The 18603-nt window shown below is 44.6% G+C and overlaps 1 protein-coding gene across 5 annotated transcripts; it reads left to right on the top strand.

Annotated features, from left to right (window-relative positions):
* Positions 1-980: 980 nt before the first annotated feature.
* On the top strand, positions 981-18334 carry DNAJC17 (DnaJ heat shock protein family (Hsp40) member C17). 5 transcript variants are annotated; one of them, XM_030038945.2, is made up of 11 exons: positions 981-1150; positions 3298-3367; positions 4564-4622; positions 5849-5936; positions 6324-6406; positions 6872-6968; positions 8642-8691; positions 9222-9299; positions 10000-10080; positions 10863-10991; positions 18123-18334. In XM_030038945.2, the coding sequence occupies exons 1-11, from the start codon at positions 1073-1075 to the stop codon at positions 18243-18245; spliced, it is 936 nt and encodes a 311-aa protein (XP_029894805.1). In that variant the 5' UTR covers positions 981-1072; the 3' UTR covers positions 18246-18334. The 5 variants fall into 5 exon arrangements, with proteins under 5 accessions (XP_029894805.1, XP_040985092.1, XP_040985094.1 ...); XM_041129158.1 differs by lacking the exon at positions 5849-5936 and having other exon boundaries at positions 3298-3454; positions 4473-4622; XM_041129160.1 differs by lacking the exon at positions 5849-5936 and having other exon boundaries at positions 1004-1150; positions 4473-4622.
* The last annotated feature ends 269 nt before the right edge of the window (positions 18335-18603 follow it).

Genomic DNA, 18603 nt, shown 5'->3' with positions numbered 1-18603 from the left:
GTCCATTCAATTCAGTATGCGGTAGAGAAGGTGTGAACTTTGCCTCAATAAGGTTGAATCCATTTTGAGTGTACAATCTTATTTCTAATTGACTCCAGTGATGTTTTAAGACAATGCAGGCATTTCAGTCTCTGCCTAGACTTTAGTCTGCACCCACCGAGAGCACTGCTAAGCCTCCTGCTCACCCTGTGCTAGGCTCCATGGTAACGGACCATGACTTATGTTTATTACAGTATTGGTTGAGAAAGCCTCTTTCAGATATCCACCTTGCTGGATTCACATTTAGCCAGTTTTCTTGCTGACCTCGTATCAATTATTATTTGCTGCTGATTAAGACAAATGGCACGAAGGCTCTTAAGTCTTCAGCCACCTGGACACAAGTCCTGCTGGAATATTGGAGTAAAGGTTGGGGGGAATTCCTTCCTCTGTATATTGGATTAAATCGATAGACTTTCTTCTACAGTGCTCCCTACTTATTTACTGCTATGGAAAAAATGAAGGTATCTTAAAGAGATGACTAAATAAGAAGGATGAGAGGCATTTCCCCAGGAGCTGTGCTTGTTTTAGGACGTTTTTGGGAAGGGCCTGTCGTGGGGCTCACAGCACCCCGCAGCCCGGCCCTGCTCCGGCCTAGCGAGCTGCCCCCTAGGAAATGGCTGCCCGAGGGACACTCGCCTCTCCCCCCGAGGCCGGTGCATGGTTATGGTGCGCTGTGGAGCTTTTGTTTTTTCTCACACCGCCACAGATCTCGACAAGAACCCGCTAACACAGCGGCGAACGAAACCCGCCACCACCCTCCCGACCCTCAGCTGCGGCGGCGCAAACCCCGACGGGAGTTGTAGTCCCTCGGCCGCCCCGGCCCGCTTGCAGGCGCCGTCAGAAAACTACAACCCCCAGCAACCGTCGCGCACCGCTGGGCCCGCTGGGAGCGGCCGCCGCGGCGGGCAGCGCGGTGCATCCTGGTATATGTAGTCAAGCTGCCAGGGCGGGATGGGTTACGGCGGTGAGGGGAGACTCCATTTCCCGGCGGGCGGCGCGGAGGGTGGTGGGGGGGAAGGCGGTCAGCGCCGAGATGGCGGTTGATAAGGATCTGCTGCAGCTGGACCTGTACGGCTTGTTGGGGGTCGGCGAGAAGGCGTCGGAGAAGGAGGTCAGGGTCCGCGGGCCGGGAACCCTTATGGGGCTGCGGGGGGGCTCGGCCCGGGGCCCCCTCTCTTCCTTCCCTCAGGAGCGGGGGCTGTTGCCGAGGGCAGAAGGCGGCTCGGACGTGGGGCTGTGTTTGCTGCTCTCCGAATATTTAGCTAAGCGACTGCTCCAGCCGCTGTTTTAATGTCATATCGCTGCTCTGGGCGCTGCCGCGTTGTTGGCTGGAGCTGTTAGTCAGTGGGAAAGCCCGTTTTTTTCTGGTGTCGGCTCTGCTGCGCTCAACTTATTCTTCCGTTTCCTCCTCTGAAGCCTGTGGGGTGAGACCCGGCTTTGGAGGAGGATGAAATCAGTTGGAGAGAACTGCGAAATTTGTCTCGGCCGATGTTTCTCTCGCTTTGTTTGTTTATGTGCTTTCAGAAGGAGAGCTCCTACTGTGTGTACTAAAAATCCAGTTGTTAGAGGTGGGTCTGGGCACTGTAGGTTCCCCTAAGTCATCTTGTTAACTTTGTGCGTTTGGAATTACACGTTTACATTTTTTCTTTAATTTAATTGGTAAGTCAACACTAAACATGAGGTTTGAGCAACTGAGCTGGGAAAGTGACCTTTTCAAGGGAAGTAGGGCTCTGAGTAAAACCATTAGTAACTGAACAAAGCTAAACTTGAAAGGCAAACTTTCATTTTGCTCCTTAGGCTTTCTCTTGGGTGTTTTGTTTTGTTTTTTCTTTTCTTTAGCAGTAAAGAGCAGTAGCAGTACAATAGGGTAAAAGTTGGAAGCTACAGCCTGGGCATAACCAGCAATTGTGTCTGAGGCTGCCTGGAAATTCCATGTGTATGAAGCACAAAGCGGGGGAACAAGCCAAATGTAATGCACAGGATTGAATGAGATGGAAGACTTCAGGTGACCTCAGCTGAGGTGACCTGCTGAGCTAGTCACTGGGGGAAAAGGATGATAAAATTACGACTTGGATGTTATGGTGCAACTTAAAAAGTGATAAGTGTAATTTAGAGTGCTAATCCTTGATGTAAAAGACTTGAACCAACCCAAAGACCCTTTGTATGCAGAGCAGCATGGCCAAAAGAGATGAACAAAGGGGAGCAAGGCTGTCAAAGTAATTTAACCTCACTGTTTAGAGAAGCCTTATCTGAACTTTCCACGTAGAATGGTTATTGCAATAGTTGTGCCTGATGCACAGGGAGGAGGCTTACCTCTCTCTTAACTGGAGCCTTGCTTAGGCAGGAGATAGGATTAGGCCTGTGAGGCTGCGCTGCACATTTCCTTTCCAAGAGCTGTGTCCACCAGGTGGTGCCGGGCCACCACTTACTCTGCTCGTTTTCCACAGAGGACTGCTTGGCAGTGGAATGGAGCAGCTTTTCTTCCTTTCCTTTCTTGCATGCAGATGCGTCCTTGACAAAGGGAGCTCAGATTGTTAAAAGTGACTTAGCTCAGAAAGTTGTCGGTCTTTCTTTGAAGTGTAGATGAGATTAAACAACCTTTGGTCAAAAATTATTCACCTTGCCAAACTCAGGTGTGGCACAGTAAATGGTACTTCCTCTGTCCCAAACTTAGAGCTGCGAAGAACACAGTATCCCTCTGGCTAGAAAACTGCCTCGGCGAACCAGACTTGGCTTTGGTGATCGTGAGGTTTGACTGCTGTAATACAGTGCACCTAGAAGTAAAACTTCTGCCTCTGAAAAGCTTAGACTCCTTCAAAATATGGCTGCCTGCCTGCTAAGTGTCCTGGGCTCAAATGCTTATCCTTGCAGTACAGTGTGATTAAAAAGGACAGGTCACTGTGCTGAGGTTGAAAACTGAGCTTTTCAGAGGTCTCTTGCTATTACAGTAGGCTGCTTTACCTTTCAATAGGAGGGGGTAATGGAGCTATTGGCACTCCAGAAAGTGTCTTTATTCTCTGTCAGGCCTGGGGGACATCTAGTTATGTAAATGAATGCTGGTTCAGCCACAGCCTTCTACTTATGACAGGGAGGTGTGGTTTAAGTTGAGCAAAACGAACAACAAAAACAACAAAAGAAACACTCTGAATAGTAATTTTTTTGTTTCTGCAGTGTTTTGTTTTGGTTTTTTTCCAAGTTGCTTTTCTCAACACAGGCTAAACGGCACCAACCAGTAAATCTCAATTCTGGCTCTTGCAGGTTAAGAAAGCATACCGGCAGAAGGCCCTGACTTGTCACCCAGATAAGAACCCAGATGATCCCAGAGCAGGTGAGATGGGGCTGTGTGGACACAGACAACTCTTCATGTTTGTTTTCACATGTGCAGACTCCTCGAAGTGGCTCTGCTTAACTTCAGGTCTGTCTTTGCATGTAATTATGGGAATGCCTCGGTATATGTCATGTGAAGTTATACATAGGCAGGACTAAGAATTATTTTCATAACTATTAGAGAGCTCTGGTTTTTGAGGTTGAATGCGTACATGTTGGTTTTGGAAACATCAGTGTTAAGTCAGTGCTGAAATTATATTTGCACCTCTCAGAATCTTCCCACGTGGTACTTGAATCCCAGACCTTTGTCCATGCTGTCCCCAGTGTTTACTGGCTGGTCGCTATTTCAATTCATACCTCACAGTCAAAACTTAAATAGCAAGCTTATAAATCATATTATCTATGGGCGATGCCCATTTCTGTCTGTTAGAGACAAGGCTCTGACTGTGTGGGACTGAGTACACCTAAACTGTTAGCAAGGTCTGGCTTCTACAGCTACTCTGGTTTTGGGTTTTGTAGCTACTGGTAGCAGTGAACAGCAGTGATAACTAGAAGGATGCTGTTCATCAGGACACCTCAAAATAAACATCGTTCTGTATCTTGCGTTTTCCAGTTTGATGGGCTACAGTCTTATAGATTGAAAACTTATAACTAGTACAGAGAATTTTTCCATCAGAAGAAAAAAGATTTTTAGCAGCAGTGAGAGGAAAGCCAGGGGCTTTGATATCTGCAGAAGGTTGAGAAGTGATTTGAAGTGTGTGGGGAGGCCTCCGACTTATATGTGACCCAAGAAGAGGGTCAGCAATGTTGATGTAAAATGCAAAGTTTGAATCTTGGGCTGAAAAGCTATTGATATGAAAGGGAGAATTTATTTGTAACAGTGTATTTCGGGCTGACTGCAGGTTGAGTAGTACATTTCTGTAGAGGGGTTCTGTTGAATTCGTGTTTTCATGATTTCTGTTAAAGTGAAATGGTCCCAGTTTTTGTTTCTTAATTCACACTGAAGTTTATGTAACAAATGTCTGTCTTTAAGTTGAGGTGGTCCTGGCTATAGTTTGGCTTACAAATGCTTTGGAAAGATTATTCTTCTTTCTGATGTTCTGCAGGTCTCTTCCATAAGGGATTGTCTTTTCTGGTGCATCTCCAGGCCACTAGAATGGTTTTCTGCATCTTACCCTTTTTTCTTCTAATTCCCAGCGGAAGTCTTCCACCAACTGTCTCAGGCCTTAGCCGTGCTAACAGATGCAGCAGCAAGGGTAAGGATGCCCATCCCTTGGTGATGTTGGGATTGTGTGGTGTTACTCTCTGCAAGCATGCTGGAGAAGTATTGGAAACTCTCTTACTGTCTGTCCTGCTCTCTTTGATTGTGACTTCATGAATGCAAGTCTCCTCTGTTATTCCCTGTAGTTCTCCGTGAGATCAAGTAGCGGGTGCCAGATAAGAACTTGGACAAGTGTTCTTTTTCTGTGCTGGGTGTAGCTCTGTCCATTTGCTGCGTGAGTGAGATACTGTCTTTAATAATGTGTTAGACTGGGGCATATCCCACTTAAAAAAAAATAAATGATAACTACCACTGATTCAGGGACACATTAAATTCCTGTGACAACGGTGCATTTGCAGTTCCCTTGAAGTCAAGGTCTGACAAATAAGTAATATCTAGATGTGATTGCTAAGGCTCAAAGCCTTTCTTTCCATGGGGCACAAGAGACTTGTAAACAGAAAAGCTGAATCATACTCACGATCTCTGTCCTTTTGCTGCAAGAGCTTTGCAGGCTGCCAGATGTAGCTTGGACTCTTGCTGTCAGGAAGTGGCTGAGTGCCTACTGCTCAAGGCCTGAAAGTAATCTGGACATGTGAAGGGAAAGAATAAAAACAAAATAAAAATGAGTAAGTAACTCTATCCAGATAAACTCAGAAGAGAAGGCATGTTAAAGTTTCAGATTATAAGATTTAAAAACATGAAATAACTCTCCTCTTTTCAAACATTGGCAAAGCTTGTAACCTCACCTCCACGGGGCAGTTAAGCTTTTGGCATCCAAGAACTTTCTGGCTTCTACATCTTAAAAAGGAAAAAGTGTTTAGCAAACCCTTCCTATGCAGGAAGGAAAAATATCAGCTTTTCTAGTTTATAAATCAAGACCAGTGCTTTCCTGTACAACTATTCTACAAGTAATATTTGAGCATTTGTGCTGGTCTATGCTTTACCTACTACAGAAAGGTTCTGCGTAGGTTGATGAACAGATTATCAACTGGTTTAAACAGGTGCCAGTGAACGTGCCAGTTCACCCCAATTAGTAAGTAAGTTCTTTCAGGAGATTTGTGTTAACTTCCAACACTTTTAGGTGGAATGCTAGCAAGAAGCAGAAAATGCTTTACCTCTGCTTACAGTGTTTCAGTATCTGATCTCGCCTTTATTCACTGCTTTCCATTTTATCTCTTTCGCTTTACATAGTTTCGCACTATTGTGTCGGTTCTTTGACAGGCGGCGTATGACAAAGTGAGAAAGGCTAAGAAGCAAGCTGCAGAAAGGACACAAAAACTTGATGAGAAGCGAAAGAAAGTAAAGCTTGGTAATAAAATCAAAAATCTGTTTTCTCTTGGCTTGAAGTCTTCATTAGCTGGGTGTTTGCATTTCTTCTACTGCTGGAATTCACCATTGATTAATCTGCTGTCCATTTGTGATGGCTGTGGTTTCTTTATGCCCGGTACAATAGAGTAGCCATCTGAAATCTCCTCCCACAGTCATAGCTGGGGATGGTCCTGCTCTGGGAAGGAATTAGGGGCTTTGACTGTTAAGACTGCTGATACATTGATGTGCCTGGGCAGAGGAGAGGTGGCAGAGCTCTTGGGACTCTTCTTTGAAATTGGCGTAGGTGTAGCCAAGTTTGTGATCTTTCCATCCGCCTTTGGTCAGCAGTGAAAATTCTCTTTGGATTGTTTTGTTTCTTTCTCTGCAGATCTTGAAGCCAGAGAACGAGAAGCCCAGACTCGTGAGAGTGAAGAGGAGGAGATCAGGATAACGAGATCATTAGAACAAGAAGTAATGATAAATTCTTAGATTTCTCTGCTGCTTTTGAGAAGAATTGCTGAAAGTCTTTACAGTCATAATGAAAACCATGTGATGAGATGCAGCAAATCTATGTATAGCAGTCCTTCAGCCTTTTGGATTAATGGGCTCTATGAAAGAGAGGCATGTAGACGGGATCTTGTAGCAGTCTGGCAAATGAGTCAGTCTCAGGATTTTATTTTTTGTCTGCCCTTTTCCTTTTGCATAGCAGGCAATAACCACAGCTAATTGGTTATATGCTGGCTGATAGGGACTGTGTCACTAGGAACATGAGTGGTCCATTTTTATGAGCGCTGGAGCTGTCACAGGGGAACTAGCAGGAGGGTTGCCTCAGGAGATGGGTATACGACAAAAGCTCTCCTTGGCAGTCTTTAGCTGGCATGAACCAACCATGGAACTGTGCCCTCAGATATCTGTGCTGTCTTACCTCTGCTGTAGATAATACGCCTACGTGAAGAAGGCTCTCGTCAGCTTGAGGAGCAGCAGAGACTCATTCAAGAACAGATCCGGCTTGAAAGAGAGCAGCACATCCAAGGTGAGAACAGTTGAGATTGGAGCCCTGAGCCAAACTACATGCATGTGGGACTCCAACACTTCTGTAGACAGAGCTCACATACAGATGCAGCCTTCTGACTTGGTCACGTTGCCATATATAGGATCCTACTTAGCACCTTTTCCATGGATAAGTCAAAAGACTAGTATTTCTGTGGTGTTGCTTTCTTATATGTGGCATGCTCTTCTTTAACACATTGTTGCTGCTTCTTTTCAATAAATATTCTAAAGCATTGAATCTGGATGGTCTGATGTGGAACCCCACAGTTATGCTGGAGAGAGCCTAAAGTCCTGCTTATCTGTCACAATTAAAGCAATCAGCATTGCAGACTCCAAATAGGGAATGACTTGAGTTTGCAAAAAATAATAGTTGTTATTGGGTTACTACTTCTGTATCCCCTTGAAAGTTCTCAGTACTTACCACCCAAAAGAGACTCAGTGTGGAGAACAAAGTTTTGTTTAGTCTATGGTTGCTGAGGCTTTACTTTCTGGAACTTGATTCTCTCATGTTGCTTGGGCATACACAGTCTTCATCCCAGGTTTGTACAAAGACCAGCAACAAATCTTTCAGGAAATGAGCAACATACTGAACTGAAAAACATCTGCATTCTGTGCTGCAATGCAATAGGTAGTTGTCGTATTTGAAGTTGTCTCCCTCTAATTCTTGTGGGCTGTTCAGTAGCTGTAATTAGTCTCCTTCATATAGGAAGCGATGAGATTTTTCCAGAATCCCAGAACCTCATCCTTTGGTATTCCTGAACCTCACTCCCATTCACAAATTTCTATAGTGAATTGCCTTTTTAAATATTGTGTATCTGTGTGGGCTTAAAATACAGTTTTATGTTTCAGAAAGTTCTGTTCTTTGTTTCAAAACTAGGTAGAGTGCTGTTCAGGTTTTCAGTTCAATGGGAAGATTTATTATCTCTTGCTTCCTACTCCTTTCATTCTGGCAGAGGCTATAGTATAAGATCTGTTTCCTTCTCACAGGAAAAATATTGATCTAATGAGTGGGGGGGGGGGGGGGGGGGGGGGAACCAAACAAAAAAACCACCACCAGAGGTCCAGATGCAGAAACTCTTTTTGAGGTCACCAGGGGTTTCCTGTATGACTGTATGTAAGTCATTCAGCCCACCCTAGCCTTTCTTAATTTAATTTCACATATCAGGAATTGGGGATGATGTTGAGCATTTGTTTAGTGTAAAATATTCTGAGATCCTTGCTATGAGAGCAACTATTATAAAGTATTTAGTTGCAGGGCCAGGCTAAATTCTTAGGCTATGGTATCCTGTTTTTCGTCTACCCTTAATTTTTCCACACTTGTTCCCACCAGCACAACTCTCTTGCAGGGAAAAATGTTGCAGAATCTAACAGGTCTCCTGCTTGTATTTTTGCGTAGCTGTTTCTAGCCTTGATTGTGGCAAGTCTGGGCATCATAGAAGGGAAAAATGCTGACATCCAATATCCAGTCTGTACTACAGTTCCTGATAATAGTGTTGCACAAGACTTTTGGGGCTGAAATGGTTTAGTGGAAATCCAGAAGTGTTTGCTATTGCTATATGTACGTTCTCAGGGTGAATTTTGTGCTAAATGCTTTTTAGCCGAGGAGTTTTCACCCACGTCCTTTCCATCTTTTTTTTTTCCCTTTCCCCTCTTTAGGCAAGCAAGAAAGAAATGGAGCAGAAGGCAAAATAACTCCTAAACTCAAAGTAAGACATCCTTATAAAGCTGGGTTTTGGTGAAAACTGATAGAACATTATGCACCTTTGTAAGACAGAAGGGACGCTTCAACTCTGCTGAACTGCCCTGTCCCTTTGTACAGTGGAGGTGAAGTGCCACTATATAAAGCGCATCATGCACATGAACAGCTCCTGTCATTGCCTTTAAAATATCCTTCCTCCCTCACTCTGTTCTCTACTGTCTGGTCTAGATTTTTTAGCCTGAAATTGAGTTGTCTCTGCTTTAAGCACAGGGAAACAGCTGCTTATTACCCTGATACAGCCATTAGTATGCTTTCAAGTATGATCTCTTTTTTTTATTCCAGTGAGCAATGTTTCTCCCTGTTCCCCAAATAATTTGTTCCCTTTGCACATTCTGATGTTGAGATCACTGTCTTGGGAATTCTGGGAGTGTAACTGTAAATAGCAAACTTGATTAATGTGCAGGTGGCAGGAGCTGCATTGAGTATGGCAACATGTGTTCAAACGGACAAAATTAACTTGTCATGTTTATTTCCCAGCTAAAATGGAAATGCAGGAAAGAAGATGAGACAAGAGGAGGATACTCAAAAGATGTTCTGTTGCAGATCCTGCAAAAGGTCCTGTCTGACACTCTCTCCTACTACTTGATCTTCCTCTTCTCTCAATGGTATAAGAAAGGATAGTAAATTCTGCGAAGCTACATATAAACTGGAGTGGCTCATTTTCTTCTCTGTTGTCTAGCTTTCTCATGCAATTTTCAGAGATCATCAGCATGATCCATTAGCTCTGAACTGTTCCCCAGCTAGCACCTCTGACTCCCAGCAGGGACTCCTGCTGAAACAGGGCAACTGCAAACTCTTCCCACTGGATGGTTCACACCCTGCATAAACGTTAGTCTGGCTGTGTGGTTATTGTGCACTTTTGCCTTCACTTAAAACACTGTACATTAGCTGCTGTGGGAAGTTCAGAGACAGGAATAGACAAGCCTTTGGTCTGATTAATCCCAGCATGTGATCTTTATTTTCCCTTCATGCAAATATCTCCTGTAGCTCTGACTCTGAGCTAAGCAGCCCTCTTGCACTGGGGCTTGCTGGAAGCAAAGTGTGTAGCTGCGTGCCTCCCCAGAATTATTTCCCGGGGGGACAGAAATTATGACAGGTTGGGATCAGTGAAATCATGATGCAAGACAGCAAGGGTGACGGCTCAAGCCTCATGTCTGTGAAAACACATGTTTTCTCTTTGCATTTGTTCCATAAATGAATTTGACATCTCTTCTGGGTCTGTAATTAACTTTTCTTTCTTTCTCTGTCTTAACAGTATGGCGATGTGCTTAATTTGTTGATCTCAAGTAGGAAGACTGGGAGTGCAGTTGTGGAATTTGCTACAGTTAAGGCTGCTGTAAGTCTGGCGGAGACCCCAGATGTGTGTAATGGAGGGTGGGCAAGAAGGGGTGTTGCAGAAGAGAAGGGTTAGCAAACTGGCGGCCTAGAGACACTGCCTTGTCATTAAGGCAGTGGAGAAGGGTAATTAGAGTCTAAAGGTACAGATGCATGAAAGGAGTGACAAAGCTGGAGGCATAAACCCAGAGCAGATCATGCACATAAACAAGCAGGCTGTGCATGTAAAAGGCTGAGGAAAGAGACACTGCTTTAAAAAGCAGGCACTGAGCTATTTGATCAGCTCTCACTGAAGGTGAATTACCCATTGTAGAAATGGGCTTAATGAGTTTTAGAGGTTATATCGGGCATTTGCAGTTTAAAAGAAATCAAAATCTCTTGACTCACTATGAGTTATAGTAATTCATGTGGCTGTGGAAACAGAAATCATCAGTTACCCTTAATTTTAGTAGTTCCATCAACGTAAAGTTATCCTGTACAAGAGTGTCTATTCCTTGTCACCTGTTCTTTCACTCATATATCCAAATAATCAAAAAACCCACCAGAATTGTCTGTGACCTGTTTATCAAAAGTACTGGCACTGATATGTTCTATCTCTGCTTAATGCAGATGTGGACTTTAAAGGGTGCTTCTTATGTAGGGCAGCTGTGAAATCTTCATTGTTTGTGCTCTACTTGGCCTTGATGCCAGGCTGAGATGGAAAAACTCTTATGATTGTTAGTGACCTGTGAGGGAGTGGGGTCTGAAATTCAGATGGTGATGGAAGAATATTTTCGTTGTTAGGAGATGGCTGTGAAGAATGAAGTTGGCCTGATAAATAACCCTCTAAAGATTTCCTGGCTGGAGGGCCAGCCCCAGAACAATCCCAGCACTGTCCTTTCTGACAGCACTAGTCAGCCTAGGACTTCACAGGTAAGGAGACATAGGCTGCTGTTATTTAAATCTGTTTCTATAGCAACCTAAATTTAACAGTGTGCCTTGCATTTTTGGTAAGATACATTGATTCCCAGCAGAGCTGAAAAGGAGCTCTTAATGAAAGGCCTGGCTTTCTGATAAGCCTTTTTGTGCTGAAGCAGTGGCTTTTTTTAAAGGATCTTTTGCCTGAGTAGCAGCACACTGAGAACACAAGCTATTTGGATGACTGGATCTTCACACAATCTGACTCTCTCTCTTCCAAGTGAAAAATAAGGATGTTCCTTGCTCAGCCCAAAGCCTCTAATGCCATTCTTCTGGAATTTTTTCTAATATACTTTGACTGTGGGAATCTTCTGGCTGATAGCTGGTTGAAGTGGGTCTCCTAGAAGGTTTCTTTAAGAGAGGCTTCGTTACTCACTGCATTCACAAGAGAATGAAATTTCAGTGCTGAAAGGAAACCTCTATTTTTAGGGTCTGCAGGAGGGAAGAGAAGGCAATATCAAATTAAATATCCTTGTAGAGACCTTATTGTCTGGTTTGGGTCCTCTTTACTGGTATGGTTACTTCGAGCGCAAGGTGTTTGTTAACTCTTAGCTGCTTCCTGTTTATTTCACCGGATAATCCCTCTGAAGCTGTTGGTCTTGTATAACAAATGTATTCCAATCACAAAACACATGGAAGGCAATAACATCTAGTGGTTAAAACATAGAAACCAACCTGAGGCCATGCTGCAGCAAATTGTTGGCTCTCTGCAGCGGGAGATGTATCCACTTCTTTTGAAGCATGTTACATTACACTTTGCTCTATAGCACAGAATTTATCTTGTGCTCTGCATGTCTTCTGATCTAGTTAGTAATTCCTTTGCTGCGAAGGGACCTGAGATCCTTTGCTGCCTATTTGAGTTCCACTTCAAACTTCATGTGACACATATTCCCCTCTCCTCCTTCCCTGTGGTATAAAGATCAAAAACATGTAATTGCTGAGAGGACTCCTGCCTCATGCTCTTAGTCTGTGTCTTGATGAGCCTTGTGTGTGTTCACCACCTAAATACTTTAGCAGCTTGTGAGATTGTTCAGGACATCCACTCTCCTGACTTTTTGTTAACTAGTTTATTTATAGTAGATGCATTTGTACATCAGAATGCCTTGTTGTTATCCTAGTTTTGTTTAGGGTTGTATGTTTTCACTTGGGATGCGTGTTCTTTGTCTGGACAGTCTGAGAAGCATAGTTTCCCAGAAATCTCAGGCAAAGGCAGTTATAACATCATAGCCCAGGAGCCAGACAGATCTCCCTGCACGATGTAGAACCAGTGAGAGTCCTGCAGACGCAGCAGATTCACAGAGGTGGCCAGAGTGTTAGAAGGTAAATTGGGGAAAAAAGCAGAATCCAGTCCAGCTTATTTGAGTATCTCACCAGTAGAGAATGAGAACTGGCTCATTCATACCGAAGGGGGTTGCTGGTGCAATTGGAGCTTGGTGTGGATTCTTGCCTCTCTGGGTTCAAAAGCTTGGCCAGGCTTTTCACTGAGTTTTGACTGAGTTTTTCTTGGCTTGTTTCCATGACCAAAGCTTGTTAGTGTGGAACTGCAGCGTCTGCCTGCTGTGAAGGATTAGCTTGGTGGAGCAGCAAGGGAGAGCAGGCTAAAGCAGCAAATGGTGTTCATGCTGTGTGGAGGTAGTGACTCACTTCTGTCCAACACAGCGTCATCAATTCCATATTAGCTCTCAAAATGGTGAGGAGTTATGGCCAGTGACTTGCATCCTTTCCCAAGAGTTGCACTGCTTTTATGTGTGAGCAGCTGCGATTTCTTTGGTTACATTGCAGTCTTGCTGTCCATGCTAAGATCTCCAGGCTGCTCTGGTTCCTGCTTTTCCTACTTCCTACTCCAGACCCTCCCCAAATCCTCCTGCTGCTTCCACTAGGATGTTTCCAAAATCTGTAATTTGGTAATAGCTTCTCTTGGTTGTAGTGCTTCTAGTTGACTTATCCTATTTGTCCTCAGCTCTTCAACTCTAGACTATACAATATTAGGTCTTTTCAGATATTTTTTTACCACTGCCGCAACCTACTCCTTGCCTTATACTTTCATACCCAGTCTGGCTTCCCAGCCATCAGAGTCCACATTCTTGCTTTCAAGCTGCACTAACCTCATTTTGATTTAAGCTGCCCTTGCTTCCTATTTGCTGCTCCCTCTGGGTTGCTCCTATTTTTGTCTGAATCCACCCCCGTTTGCTCCTGCTCTGCAAATGCAGCTCCTTCCCTGCTCTGCTTCAGAAAACAGCCGAAGAGCTGCAGCGTTCTCATGGCAACGTGCTCACTACTCACCCGCTTCAGAGCTGTGTCTGCTCCCTGCCTGGGGTAGTCAGCCAGGAGCTGTGCACCAGAGTCTTCAAATAAAGGACAGCCATGCACTAATTACACCAGGGGAGCTTTGGAAGCAGTGCCCAGGTGAAAGCAAGGCTGATTGTTCAAAAGTTGTGTTGTGAGGAGGCAGTAAGTTGCCAGATACTTGCCTCCACGGTCTTGGTTGGCTTGTTTTCTTGGGTGCATGTTGTCCAGCAGTTCCTGGAGAGCTGCTGGAGCCAAACAGGTGAGTTATGCTGTGGATTGGCCAGTGTTACTTTAGGCTATTTTAGAGCAATGACTATTTGATTGCTGCAGCTCTGAATGGTTTGAAGCACACAACAGCTGTACAAAGCTATGAAGAGCATATTTTTGCCACGACAACAGCATAAAGTACTCGCTTCTGGGAAGGTCTTCCTTGCACCTTTAGTAGTGGGATCTCCCTGCCAGTGCTGCTCATTCATTTTGGGCTATTCATTCAGCCACATTAAAGTGCTGAGAAAAGCCTTTTGTCTGGCACTCCTGCATCTTTCCTAAGCTCCTTTGAGGTTTCATAGAGTTTGTTTTATATTATCTGACTTTACAGCCTGATGTGAATCTAGTAGGTTGAAAGCTATCTGTGCCTTCTCTGAAATGTCTCCGTGTACTTTGCTGTAGCCAGCTTCCAAAGCTTGTGCTTATCTGGGTGCATGGAGGGGTGGGTTTTTTTGGTTGTTTTTTTTTTTTTTTTTAAAAAAAGAACCCTAGTATCTAATCTAGCTATGAAAAAGGTAAGAATTGGTGACCCAGTAGTTTCTGCAGTGTCCTTTTAATAGTTTGCCCTGATACTGCCTAAAATGTTCTCAGCCTGGCAGAGCCCTTCCCACTGTCCAGCTCACGGGGTAAAGAACTTCTCATTCCCACGCTGAGTCTTGACCTGAACTGTGTCCAGTCTCCTCAGGGGAAGGTAAAGTACCAGCAGCTCTAGCCTTCTCCCAGCCCAGAAAAGCAGAGCCACACTGCTTCCCCACCCTCATAAAAACCTGAAGTGCTAGAGAGGATGGATCTTGATCACTACAGATGAGGGACCTGTGCTCTTGGTGCCTGGGCTTTTTCTGGCTTGCTACCAATGAAATGAGGCAACAAGACATTTCCATTCACAGATACATTTATTCTTCCATATCTGTACAGCTGATAGATCAGTGCATGCTTCAGGCAGCAGTATCTAGAGAAATGTCTTCTGCTAGTAGGATAAATAAACTGCTGTTGCTGTATTTCGAGACTATATGGGTGCTTACCTGTTTCCAGGCTGGGAGTGCCAACTGCGCTTGAATTAGGGGAAAAGAAACCCACAAGAAAAAAAAAAGGGGGAATGGCTTTCATTTTTCACATCCAAACATGGTGGGAGAAGAAACACCAGTTTCTGTCTCTTGACCCTTGCCATAGCTATGGCTTTGAGAGGCAATGCCACTGCCTCCTTGCAAGCTCCCTGCTTATCCACAAATGATGTATGCCATATCCCTTTCTGTCCATGCTCTGCAGTATCACAGTCACATCCCCAAAATAACAAGTCTTTTGCCATGCAATGCCATTCTTCCATGAGGAGGAAGAGATGCACAGTCAAGAGTGGGAAATTCCCAGTGTGGAGAATGGAAACTTGCCCACGAGGTTCCAGCAGAGACAGTGCTCTCATCTGAGCACAGAGCCTGTGAGCTCTGCTCCAAAGGACTCCTTGGCAAGGACAAGGACAGTCTGTGGTGGGTTAGGTGAGAACAACAAAACAGGCCACACACAACAGGAATGCTGCAGTATCCTTCCTCCTGCTAGGACTAGAGAATCTGGCAGCAGCAGTAAGTTAATGTGATACGTTAAATGATAAATACCTTCAAATGGCGTAATCTCTTGGATTCTGTTTCCTGAGGGTCTGCAGAACATCCTCAAGAAGTGATAGCCCCAAATCCACTTTGAAGGACAGGAAGGGATCAGACAGGTCAGAAAGAGTGGTGCCATTCTGGGAACCTGTCTCTGAGGTCCCGCAGTCTGTAGCCTGGTCCTTGTGGAACTGAGTTTGAGTAGCTTTGTGGTATTGATGAGTAGCACCAGAAAAGGAGATGTCAGAGTGAGAATCTGTGTGATCTATGATGTTAGGGCAGCTAGAACTGTCCAGGTACAGCCGGGGAGGCTTGGGAGGTGCTTGTGCCTTGGCTAGGTTTTGCTCACTCTGACATGACAGGTAATCAGACTTGTCCTTCAGATCCCTCAAGCATTCCCTCTTCTGGCACTGTCCATCACTGTCCAGAGTGTGGCTGTTCTGATTCAAGATGATGACTTGGTTGCCCAGCTTTTTGTGTCTCCTGAGTGAGAAACGTCTGAAGAACGTTGTGGACTTAATGGACCCTCTCCGCCAAGTATCCATGCTGATGAAAGGCAATGAGAAGAAGGAGACTGCTGACTCTTCACAGTCAGGTGTTGGACTTAAGTCGCAGGATCAGCAGCAAGTCACACAACAGGAACAACCTCTTCCTTTCCTGTTCCTGTAGCTGGAAGGAAAACAGAGAGGCTGGTATTGCAGGAAATGCAAACTTCACACTATGTCCCTGTGTTAAGGAGCAATTGGCCTGTCTTAGATATTAAGGAGTCTCCTTATTCAGGGGAGAAGGAATGGCGATGTCTGAGCTTCTCAAATCTGTGCTGCAGAAACAAGCTGATGAAGAACAGCAAAGGCACACAGTCACCATGAGAACAGATTTAATCTAGCATCTAGAACAGAAGGGCACTTTGGTACCATGGTAACCAGCCACCTTCATGGTGAAGGGCACAGTATAAAAATCTCAGTGGGTGGTTAGGAAGGGAGATGGTGACTCAGTCACACTGAAGGAAACCAAGAAATACGGTCAAATGGAATTCTAAAAAGCAACGCAGATGTAAAAGACAAACGTTAGGAAAATTGAATGCAAAATAGACTTACGCTGTGTCGGAGCAGGACCTGAGTCCAACAGGCGGAGAGAAGAAACTGCTGAAGCACTCAGAGAACTGCGACCACCATGTTCACCAGTATGCTGAGATGTTGGAGGAAGCAAGTCCAGGGATGGTTCAGCCAGGTTGGACCCGAAATGCTAAAAATCCACAATGCCTCCTTCTCTTCATGTGCCTCCTGTTACTGCTTCCCAGGCTGCAGTTCCTTGTGCGTATGTATTTGTTTTGAGCCAAGCCCTTGCTGAGTCAGCCACGTCACAAACTGGGTTTTACACTATTGGTAATTGCCAGGATTGCAGGAAGTAGGTGTGTGGAGTGGCAAAGCATCAGCCCACACTCTGCCTGAGGAGAAAGCAAGCTCCCTTAGAGGCATCCAGATTGCTTGAGAACTGTCAACGTGAATACCGACTTGTAGCCCACCTTGAATCAGGCTGTTTCTTCTCTTGGTGTTCTCCCTTCTGCCACTTCTGATGGCTTGTTGTATCAGCAGGGTTCCCAAATGAGGCTGGAAATAATCTCTTGTCTGTTAAATTTAAATCCAGAGTGTGAGGTAGCGATTCAGGTTTGTATGGGTGATTCATCTGCATGAGTCGCATGTAGACTATTTCATTCAGCCAAGCAAATGACAGTAAGTATCTGTGGTTAGTGGACAGGAACTTTGAAGAAGCCTAGTTCTGCCACTGAAGGCTGATACAATCTGGTGCTTTCTCAGATACAGTGAAAATCTGTGCTGTGCAGTACTGAAAGGTTATTTCATTCATGCGGCTCCTAACATACCAATTATGGCATATTAGTCTCTTTAATTTCCCAGTCTAAGTTTCTCATCTATTGTGGGCTTCTATTTTGTCCTTGCAGCTAGACACTCTGCAGCTGGAAGAACCACTTTGCTGGCACATGATAACAAATTTGCACTTGCCCCATTTTCATGCAGAATCTTACTTAGCTATTCTTTTGCCTTTTCATCCCTTCTATTTTCTATTTAAGATGTCCTTAAATCACAACTAAATCTAGTTCCTAGAAAAATGAACGTGAGATTTTTTTTTCATTCACCTTCTGTCAAGATGCTTTTATTTCTACCTGTACTGTCAAGCAAATGAGATGGATGTTTCCAAGCATTGCAGTGCTTTGAATACATCCGAAATAGTAAGGCCACCTACTAATGTTAAACGGCTTTTGAAAGCAGAGTGCCAAAACCACCACTTTGCTCTGCGATAGCAGCTGTCATCTGCTGCCTACGTTTATTAGGTAGAGTCTGCAATCAACTTGGTTGACGTGACAGTTGCTACCACGCACAGCAGAAAGGCTCCAAGAGCTTTTGAGAACTAAAACAGTCTTGTGTCAGGTTTGGGAACATACCTGGTCATTTTCTTTCTGCAGTTGCTTCCGTGACTGAACCACAGAAAGGTTTGATTTTTTTTTTTTTTTTTTAATGGCATTAGCCTTTGTAACGGATGAAGTGTATACTGGACTTTGGTGCACAAAAAGCACCAGTGTTGTACTTGCAGAGCAAGTCTGTCATATAAAATAACCAGCCACAGCGAGGCAAGTCGTGTTTCCCCATCCAACATCATTGTGAACAGGGATTAGCTCCAGCAGCAAGAGGGTAATTCGTGCTCCCTGTCTGTCCCACTCTATCTCGTCAGCAACACTTATGAAGCAGGCTATTTTCTGTAGGCCAGGCAGCTTTCGCACCTTACCTGATTTCTCTGGGGTCATACTGCTATGAACCACCTTCCTGACTCAAACGTGCATGTTGTGAGTGTGATTTATGGAGAGAGGGGCTGGGATATATACTGTCCTTGACAGGTTGCCTTTGTTTTCCACTCCTAGGCGTCGGTGGTATCGGAACGGGATTACGAGAGCCTGGTGATGATGCGGATGCGCCAAGCAGCAGAGAGGCAGCAGCTTATTGAACAGCTCAAGCGGGAAGAAGAGGAAGAGTCTCACACCTAGCATGAGAGAGTATGGATTCTCCCCACCCCATCATTCTTCATTTCCAAAGCTGTTTCTTAATTTAAGTCAATAAACCTCCTTTTTTAAAACTGTTGTAGGAATACCAAGTTCTCAGTGACAGCAGCCCTTATCCCTTTCTAGAGCGAGGATAAAAAAATGGCTGCATAAGCTTCAGAGTAAGTGTATTGGCCTGTCAGTCTGTGTACTCAGAGCAGCTGCCCAGTCACAGAGGATGTAGCGTGAGAGGTGCTGTCAGAAAACCAAACCTTGGGGCTTCTTTTAGCTCCTGAAAGCTTGTTCAGGAGCTGTGGGTTCAGGAGGCTTTGGCAACAACTGTTTAAAACAACCCCCAGAAAGA

The sequence above is a fragment of the Aquila chrysaetos genome, chromosome 16, assembly GCF_900496995.4.
Source record: "Aquila chrysaetos chrysaetos chromosome 16, bAquChr1.4, whole genome shotgun sequence".
NCBI classification, from domain to species: Eukaryota; Metazoa; Chordata; class Aves; order Accipitriformes; family Accipitridae; genus Aquila; species Aquila chrysaetos.
Note: the sequence above shows the minus strand (reverse complement) of the source record. Positions and strands in the feature narration are given on the sequence as shown.